We start from the raw sequence: 9,650 nt of genomic DNA on the forward strand, positions 1-9,650 counted from the left end.
AGAGAGAGGAGAAGAAGAGCGAGAGAAGGAAGGAAGGAAGGAAGGAGAGAGAGAGAGAGAGAGAGAGAGAGAAGAGTTTCACTTACGCCACATCTTCTGTTAGACCAGTAAACAATTTTTGATAACCAATCATATGCTATAGTGAATGGAGACACTTGTTTCATTTTCTGTACCAGATTGAAAGCGGTTGCAGAAACATGAGGGTAGTTAGCATAGAATCTCACTGCAGGAACAATAAAAGACAAAAAAAAACAGTTGACATTGCATTTCCATTTGTTTGAAATATTTTATTGATCACAATCAAATTCATTAAAACTTTGAAGACTATTGCTGCCATCCAATGGCTAAAACTATTAAAAAAATAAATTTGTTTTGACTTAATGTGTAATTGTGTGTTGGAACAGATATTGTTATTCATGGGGATGGTCATATTTTGCCAATTAAATACACGCACTGTCTATTTGATCTTTACTTTAGCTTTATCACAATTATTTTTAGTTTATTTTGTCTGTCAAAGTTCTTTCGTTACACACTCTGTGACCTCTTCAGCGACTCTCTTACATCGATCTCAGTGCGCAACTGGTACTTAATTTATTGACCCCCGAAAGGATGAAAGGCAAAGTCGACCTCGACGAAATACCGCTAAGCATTCCGCCCAACGTGCTAACGTTTCTGCCAGCTCGCACTCATCTAGAAATTTCTTTTTAGTGACTGAAGAGCGCCGAAGAAAGTGGTTATTCTAATTTATGCCGATATATGCAGAAAATTTGTCAAATTATGAATTTAAAGAAACAATAATATTGTGAAGAGAAAAAAAACAAAACAACAAATGAAAAAAAACAATAACTTACTTATTTTATGCTTAAACATTAGAGGCGGCTTATTTCCCCCATCAAGAAGTTGACCTTGGAGGGTTCGACCATCTAAACCTATTTGTGCTGTGTAGTCTTTGGTATGATATGTGACAATTGGTTTGACATTATCTACAAATATAATTGAGGATATAAATATAAACACACACACACACACACACACACACACAATATATATATATATTTATATGAGCAGCATTTTTACAATTGTCTAATATCGAGGCATATAAGCCCCATCGAGGGCTTATATACCCCAATATTAGACTATTTTCTTTAGTTATTGCACAGTGATCACTTATAAGCTTTAAGCTTATAAAATATTAACGAATATTCTTTGATTCTTTTACTTGTTTCAGTCATTTGACTGTGACCATGCTGGAGCATCGACTTTAGTTGAACACATTGGAGTTCTTTAATTGAAGAGGGAAAAAAATGTCTTAGTAAGCATTATAAATTAAACTTGAAGGTGTGTATGTGTGTTTGGTGCCAACAACCAACTTCTTTATACAATGTTCAAAATGCATATTTCCTGGCCTTTCAAACAGTCGTGAAGTTTAGAAAATGGTTTTAAAATAGACATTACAACAAATTTTTTCTTGAATACCTGGAAACTCTACCAAACACACCTCTCTGTACCAATAGAACTCCCACCACCACCACCACCACACATACCCTTCTGTACCATTCTGAGAACAGTGACTCTTATCATTTGATGATATCACAATATAATAATATGTCAGGTAATAGAAAATCCTATAAAAAATAAATAATAGGCGCAGGAGTGGCTGTGTGGTAAGTATCTTGCTTCCCAATCACATGGTTCTTGGTTCAGTCCCACTGTGTGGCACCTTGGGCGAGTGTCTTCTACTATAGCCTCGGGCCGACCAAAGCCTTGTGAGTGGATTTCATAGACGGAAAGTGAAAGAAGCCTGTCGTATATATGTATATATATATATATATATATATATATATATATATATATATATATATATATATATATATATATATATGTGTGTGTGTGTGTATTTGTGTGTCTATGTTTATCCCCCCAACATCGCTAGACAACCGATGGTGGCGTGTTTAAGTCCCTGTAGCCTGATGGTTCGGCAAAAGGAACTGATAGAATAAGTACTACGTTTACAAAGAATAAGTCCCGGGGTAGATTTGCTCGACTAAAGGCAGTGCTCCAGTATGGCCGCAGTCCAATGACTGAAACAAGTAAAAGAGTATGTCCCAAACTTCTCAACTCAAGACTTTAGAAATATTGATTTCAAATTTTGGAACAAGGCCAGCAATTTCAGGGTAGTGAGGAGGGTCGATTATATCGAACCTAGTGTTCAACTGTTACTTATTTTTATCAAATCCCCAAAAAATGAAAAGTAAAGTTGATCTTGGCAGAATTTGAACTCAGAACATACAGATGAGTGAAATGCTACTAAGTGTGTTGATGATTGTACCTGTTCACTGCTTCCAAAACTTCAAAAATATTCCCAATCTTTTTAACCCTTTAACATTCAGATTATTCTGTAAATGGAGTGCTCATTTATTAACACTTTTCAATTAATCATGCATTATCTTGTAGCTTTGAGACTTCGATGATGAGATTGCTCACTATTAATACGATGTTGTGAGGTAGATATGAGATGATGTATTGAGCCAGTTTAAGCATAAAGCATATAGAATAACTTGGCTGGATGTGGCCAGTTTAAATGCTAAACGCTTAACAGAAGATTCTATTTGTTGGATAAAAACACTAAGATAAGTAGAATGGCTCATACAAAAAGTGAACTTGCCCTGGTGTTATTTTTAACTCAGGAACAGAGTGCTGTTACTTACTTCTCAGTGGCAACTGCATATAACTTCATCAAAATGCACCTAATACCTGCACAGAGCAAATCACAATACAGCTATCACACAGTCATTACTATTATCTTCCATTATATCCACAAATATATGGAAATGCAGAACAAAGAACTATGTTTGGAACAACTAATTGTTTCTTATTCTTCACCGTATAAACAAAAATTCTATTGTTTCCTTAGAAATTAACTTGGACTGTCTCTTCGTACAGATTATTTCCATCAAAGATCACATGTGCTTATCTGTGTTATTCTTATCAAAAGAGACTATCCGATGATACAGGAAAGCACTTCCATTGTTCTTATTAAAGATGTACCAAAGCATGATTGTTCTTGAAGAAAACGTTCATGTTGAGCAAACGTAAAGTGTTTTCTTCACTCGTGCTCTTAAATTTATATTGACTAATTTAGTTAATTAGTAGCAGCACTAGTTCTTAAAATGATTTCATCTGAAAATAAAGGCATGGATATTAAAAGATTAAAACAATGCTATGAAAACAAACAAAAGGAAAAGGATAAAAGAGAAATTGTGCTTGAAATGGTTAACAACTTTTTTGTTATAATACTATATTCATGTTTTAGTAAAGTACGGTTTATTGTTGTTGTTGTTATTATCATTATTATTATTTACTTTCAATCTGCATGTCTGTTACAATCACTTGCTGAGACACACCCAGCATCTTAGGGCAAGTGAAGGATAAGGGATGTTACAAAAGCTTGGGGAGGGGAAGTGCCAGGGGCAGCAGTGAAATATCTTCATGTAATACAACATAGACATTTAAATTGTTAGGGTTTTTCTAAGGATGTGTGCAGCACTTGTCAGCACAATCTCTTGGATTTCTCTGAGACATGGTTCTCCTGGGATATTATCTGTTTTTGACATCCCTTTCTTATCATATTTAGGGCACCCACAATAACAGGAACAGTTCTTGCTTTAAGATGCCACATCTTTTGTATTTCAATTTTTAGGTCTTTGTATTTACTTGATTTGTCAAATTCCTTTTCAGATATATTTTTATCAGTGGGAACACTTACATCTATTAGCTTGCAAGTATTTTCTTCCCTGTCTTTAATGACTATGTCTGGTTGATTAACCTGGATTGTTTTGTCAGTGTTGATTGGAAAATCCCAGAGGATAGTGACATGTTTACCTTCAACGACTGGCTGAGGATGATATATATATTTGCCCTTAAACTTTAAAGACAAAACCGAAATATAGTCAATACATGCTAGTTAACACACATTAATTAACAAGAAAAAAATACCTTTAAACAATGTACGACCAACAAACTTTTCGGTCCAGGGGCCATACTTATTGTCGATATAAGCTCGCATCTTAATTGTATATTTAGTCTCTGGTTTCAAATTTTCAAGTGTGAGGTTGAATCCTTCCAGGTGATATGTTGTTAGGTTTTTGGCATCTCCTTCTTGGACTGTCATCTCATACTTCCAGCCTCTCCAGCATCCATTTCCTTGGCAAGAATAAAATAAGAAATGCACTCAATACAAGTGTTACATCATTGATGTTCTTTAACTTTGAGTTACATACATCTATGGTTAAGACAGTTCCATTTACAACCATTCTATCTTCTCGTATGTCACAGACTACACCAATCACTGTATGAGTTATATGCTCAAGAGCAAGATCTGCTCGATGAAAAGGCGGTGCTCCAGCATGGCCGCAGTCAAATGAATGAAACAAGTAAAAGAGTAAAAAAGGAACACACATGCACACACACCCACCCATTGATTTGGGTGGTTGACATTCTCTTTCCTCTGGTTACCACGGAGACAATGACAGGGTTTTTGAGGATGAATGAAAAGATTTTAATTTTGCCATTTTTAACTGTTGTCAAATTGGGACTTAACAACGTCCCATGACACACACAAACACACATCTTCAACATGCAAACACACTTGCATGTACGCACGCACACGCATATATGCATGCACATACACTCAAGTACACACACACACACACAACATTAATGTGAGGCAACATAATTATCCTCCTACCACCATCCTCTGAAGAGAAAGGAAGTAGCAGATCTGAAGGAGGAGCAGTGAGGGGTGAAGAGAGGAGAGAGTAGAGTGGAGGGTGATAAAGAGAGAGAGACAGAGAGGGGGGGGAGGCTGAGTTATTTATCAGGATATTTTGTTTTTTAAATGAAGTTTGTCATGATGACCTCTGACATTTCATTCACTAATCTCAACATTTGACATTCTCAGAGAGAGGGGGAGGAAGAAAGAAAGAGAGAGAGAAAGAAATCATCTTTAATAAGGAAGCCTGTACACAATTCTATTTTGTAGTTGTTGTTATTTTCAACTGGTTCTTCTATCTCCTCTCTCTGTCTCTCTCTCTCTCTACACACACACACATGATGGTGCCATGTAAAAAGCACCCAGTACACTCTGTAAAGTGGCTGGTGTTCATTCGGAAGGGCATCTAGCTGTAGAAACTAAGCCAAAAAACAGACCATGTAACTTGGTGTGCACCCTGCCCTTGTCAGCTCCTGTCAAACCATCCAACCCATCCCAGCATGGAAAACAAACGTTAAATGATGTTGGTGATGATGATGCTGATGATGATGATGATGGTGATGGTGATGACATGTAATGATATTCCATCATTTTAGAAAGAGAGTGAGAGTAGATATATAAAATAGTTTTTAAAAAATTTCTAATCAATATTTAGAATATTTGTTAATGTGGATATCAATTTTAATTGATAATTTTCCCAAAAGTGGTAAATTTATGTTTAGGCATGGTGGCTGTGTACTTAAGAAGTTTGCTTTGCGGGGGCATGCTTTTGGGTTCAGTCCCATTGCACAACATCCTGTCTTAGTAACTTCTTTGGTTGATCAATGCCTTGTGTATTTGGTAGATGGAAACTGTGAGGAGCCTATATATATAATTTATGTCTGTCTTAATTAATGACAAAAGAACAGAAGTCACGTAATCACCTTCATTAGCTTACAGCTGTTTCTGCAACAAGATGCAGTGCACTTAGAGCTGAGTGCTTGCGCAACATATGTGTATTTTCTTTTACCCAAAGCCAGGAACTTCTCAGCAACTCCTTGTGTATATGTGTGTACATGAGTGCTTGCATTTGCTCCCCCCCCCTCCACTGTTTGACAAATAATGTTGGTTTGTCTACATCCTCAAGACTTAGCTGTTCAGCAACAGAAACCAACAAAATAAGCACCAAATTTGAAATAAATACTGTGGTAGAGTAGTTCAACCAACACTACAGCGTGGTCACAGTTCAGTGACCGAAGCATGTAAAAGAGCATAATCTGCTGACCTCGTTTTCTTTGCCTAATTAATCTAAGCTGTTAATTAATGCTAATTACATAAAAATGTAATTCAGACAAACATGCTTCCATTCTTGAATTACCATAAATGGAACTATTTTGAGAACTTCAACAAACACCCAAGAATTCTTCAAACTATAAAAGAAACCAAGATTGAAATAAAAAAAAAAATTTTAAATGGTGCATTCTAAGCTAATTCCAGCAAAGTGAGATGTTGTGTCATTTCATGGCAACAATCCAAAGACCAGGTCCACAGCTGGCAATTATTATTACCACAGAAAATGGTTTGCATTCAGTGCATTCTTAAAGATGCTTTCACCAATTCCTAAAAACCCAGCAATGCACACATGTATTATTCAACACTTTCCCGACCAGTAAGAGAAGTTGCAATAACATGTAATGGCGCTTCTTAGATATTGCTGCAGTTGCTGCTGCTGCTGATGCTGCTACTGCAGCAAAGTGCCCCTCCCCACCAACTACCACCACCACCACCACCACCACCACTACTGCCACCATACCAGCCAACAATGACTCAACACATATAAAACTAACAGACTGAATATAAACAATGTTTACATCTTTTAGAATCAAATGTTTATTTATTTTCATTGGGGGAAGAACTACAAACAACATCAAAATAACATTAGTGCCGGTATATGTGAGTGTGTGTGTGTGCATATACATATATGCATATGTGTGTGTGTGTGTGTGTGTGTGTGTGTGTGTACATATGTGTATATACATATATACAAACATACATGTATACATATATGCATATACATATATGCATATGTGCGTGTGTGTGTGTGTATATACATATATATATATATATATATATATATATATATATATATATATATATATACATACACACATACATATATATATATATATATATGCATACATATTCATAATGATGATATACATACATATATATATATGCATAGATACATATGTATACATATATATACCTATTCATACACACACTTATATATATATACATACATATATATGTGTGTAAATACATATGTATATATACATATTCACACATACACACACATATACATACATATGAAGTTATTTAAAATCTTGTTTTCCTTAAATAAAATCAGATTGCTGCTTCATAATTTCATGTTTTAAATTGTTTGTGTGTGTGCGTGTGCATGTGTGTGTGTGTGTGTGTGCGTGCATGCATGCGTGCGTGCGCGCGCGTGTGTGTGTGTGTGTGTGTGTGTGCATGTACAGTTCTGGCATGTAAAATAAAAGCAGATATTGTTTTTGCTGTTGTCGTTATCAGTCCTAGATGAACCCTGCTCAATAAGACTTTCATTGAAAGCCATTCCAGATATGGCTGTCCCCATCTGCATTTCAAGTACAGCATATCTACAGTTACAGTCCTAAATAAATATAGCTTTGGGTGATGCGGAGGAGGTTTAGCTGTTATTTCTGTTTAGCTCCTATTTGAATGGCCAGTAGGGGAGAGGCTTCCTCGAAGACCTGTTAAGATGATGATGATGAGAAGGAGGAAGAAGAAGAAGAGGAGTTACACACACACACACCACCACAGGCATACATTCACACACACTATCACATACATCCATACACACTAGCACATGCGCACCCATCCACTCACTAGCACACACACTCACACCCACAAATGCAGTCTAAAACACACACACCTACATGCACCCTAACATACACCCACACACACACTCTAACCTCACCCAACCACACTAATATACTAATATCTCAAAGAAATGAAAATTAATTTCTCTGTTCTGCAACTCGTTACATATTTGTGTGCAACAATTCAATATTTTCCTAACGAGGTTTTAATTCCCAATTAGAAATGTGTCCAAGTGTGCTCAGTAAGTATTTACATCAAATATTATTAATATAATCCGGGATAATTGATTGATTGATTGATTTATTAATCATTATTGATGACATCATCATCATCATCAGCACCATCACCATCAACATTTTATTTCCATTGTCCCCACAGGGGACAGTCTGAGTGGCTCAGATCCTCTCAAGCTATCCAACCTCATAGCAACATGGAGAATGGCCCTTAAGCGATGACGGTGATGATGACAATGATGATGATGATGATGAAAATAATAATGACGATGATAATGATGATGATGACAATAATGATGACAATGATGATGATGATAGCAATGACACTGATGATGATGATGATGATGATAATGACACTGATGATGATGATTCATTAATTGTAATTAATTAATTAATCTTGCAATAAACCTACAATTTTTACTTCTTTAACATTTTATCAAATTCCAATAAGCTATCCAAACATTATTTCAAAATAAAAAATTTTTTAACCCCCACCCCAAAAAAAAACCTGCAATAAATTTTCTACCAAAAGTTACAAGCTTTGCTGCTCACCTTGGTATATAAGTTTCTCTGGTTTATTCCATCGTATGTCCGCTGTTGTATCAGAGAACAACACCGCCAAATTACTGGGTGGATTAGTTGGAACTGAAATGAGTAAGTCAGAAATGTTTGCATATCAAAATATAAAGCAGTTATTAATAAAATAATCCTTTTTAGTATAAGAACAAAGCCTGAAATTTTAGGGGGGAGGGTACTTGATGATTACATTGATCTCAGTGCTCAGCTGGTACTTATTTTACTGACTCTAAAAAAAACAAAAACAAAAACAAAAACAAAAAGCAAAGTCAACCTCAGCAGGATTTGAACTCAGGACACAAGGATAAGTGAGATGCTGTTAAGCATTTTACCCCAGTATGCCTGGCATGCTAACAATTCCACTTGCTCGTTGCCTTAATAATAATAGTAATAATAATATCAATATGATTAGTTACAACATTTATATAATGCGATAACATGTCTTTTTTGTGGATTAATTCTAACATGGAATAGTAGAACACATGACCTTTCAGGACAGCTTTGACTTTATAGTATATCACACCTCTTTTTATGTGACCTTTTTGTGTGGCCTTCAGTTGGAATTCCTAGCTTTTCTCTAAGCTTGTATGACAAGAAACAGCATAACCTCTCCTCTACGCTGTTATATTTTCTTTTAGATTACAGAAAACAATAAAGAATAATATTTACATAAAAGAAATAAATTAAACTTGTAGTAGTAGTAGTAGTAGTAGTAGTAGTAGCAGCAGCAGCAGCAGTAGTAGTAGTAGTAGTAGCAGTAGCAGCAGCAGCAGTAGTAGTAGTAGTAGTAGTAACCACCGTAGCAGTAGTAGTAGTAGTAGCAGCAGCAGTAGCAGTAGTTGTAGTAGTAGTAGTAGTAGTAGTAGTAGTAGTAGTAGCAGCTGTAACAGCAGCAGCAGCAGTAGTAGTAGTAGTAGTAGTATAGGGGCATGTGCTGCAACAGCATGTCACTGCATCCACCACTGGTGGTGGTGTGTTTATGGCCTTGTAAGATAATGGTTCAGCAAAAGAGACCAATAGAATAAGAAGCAGGCTAAGAAAAGTAAAAAAAAAAAAAAACCCTAAGTATGCTATCAATTCATTTGACAGAAAATCCTTCAAGGCTGCAGTCTAATGACTGAAACAAGTGCAATTAAGAAGAAGAAGAGAGAGAGAGAGAGAGAGAGAGA

General features: G+C 35.9%; 1 protein-coding gene across 1 annotated transcript in view; it reads right to left on the bottom strand.

Annotated features, from left to right (window-relative positions):
- The window catches only part of LOC106879977 (proto-oncogene tyrosine-protein kinase ROS), a 330,537-nt gene that overhangs the window by 54,629 nt on the left and 266,258 nt on the right, over positions 1-9,650 (bottom strand). Inside the window, exons 15-18 of the mRNA XM_052976515.1 lie at positions 8,458-8,550; positions 3,997-4,203; positions 852-983; positions 87-223 (exon numbers count right to left, since the gene is read on the bottom strand). Of these exons, the coding sequence (XP_052832475.1) occupies positions 87-223; positions 852-983; positions 3,997-4,203; positions 8,458-8,550 (569 nt within the window). The remainder of the gene's footprint in view (positions 1-86; positions 224-851; positions 984-3,996; positions 4,204-8,457; positions 8,551-9,650) is intronic.

Source organism: Octopus bimaculoides, chromosome 24, assembly GCF_001194135.2.
Source record: "Octopus bimaculoides isolate UCB-OBI-ISO-001 chromosome 24, ASM119413v2, whole genome shotgun sequence".
Taxonomy (NCBI): domain Eukaryota; kingdom Metazoa; phylum Mollusca; class Cephalopoda; order Octopoda; family Octopodidae; genus Octopus; species Octopus bimaculoides.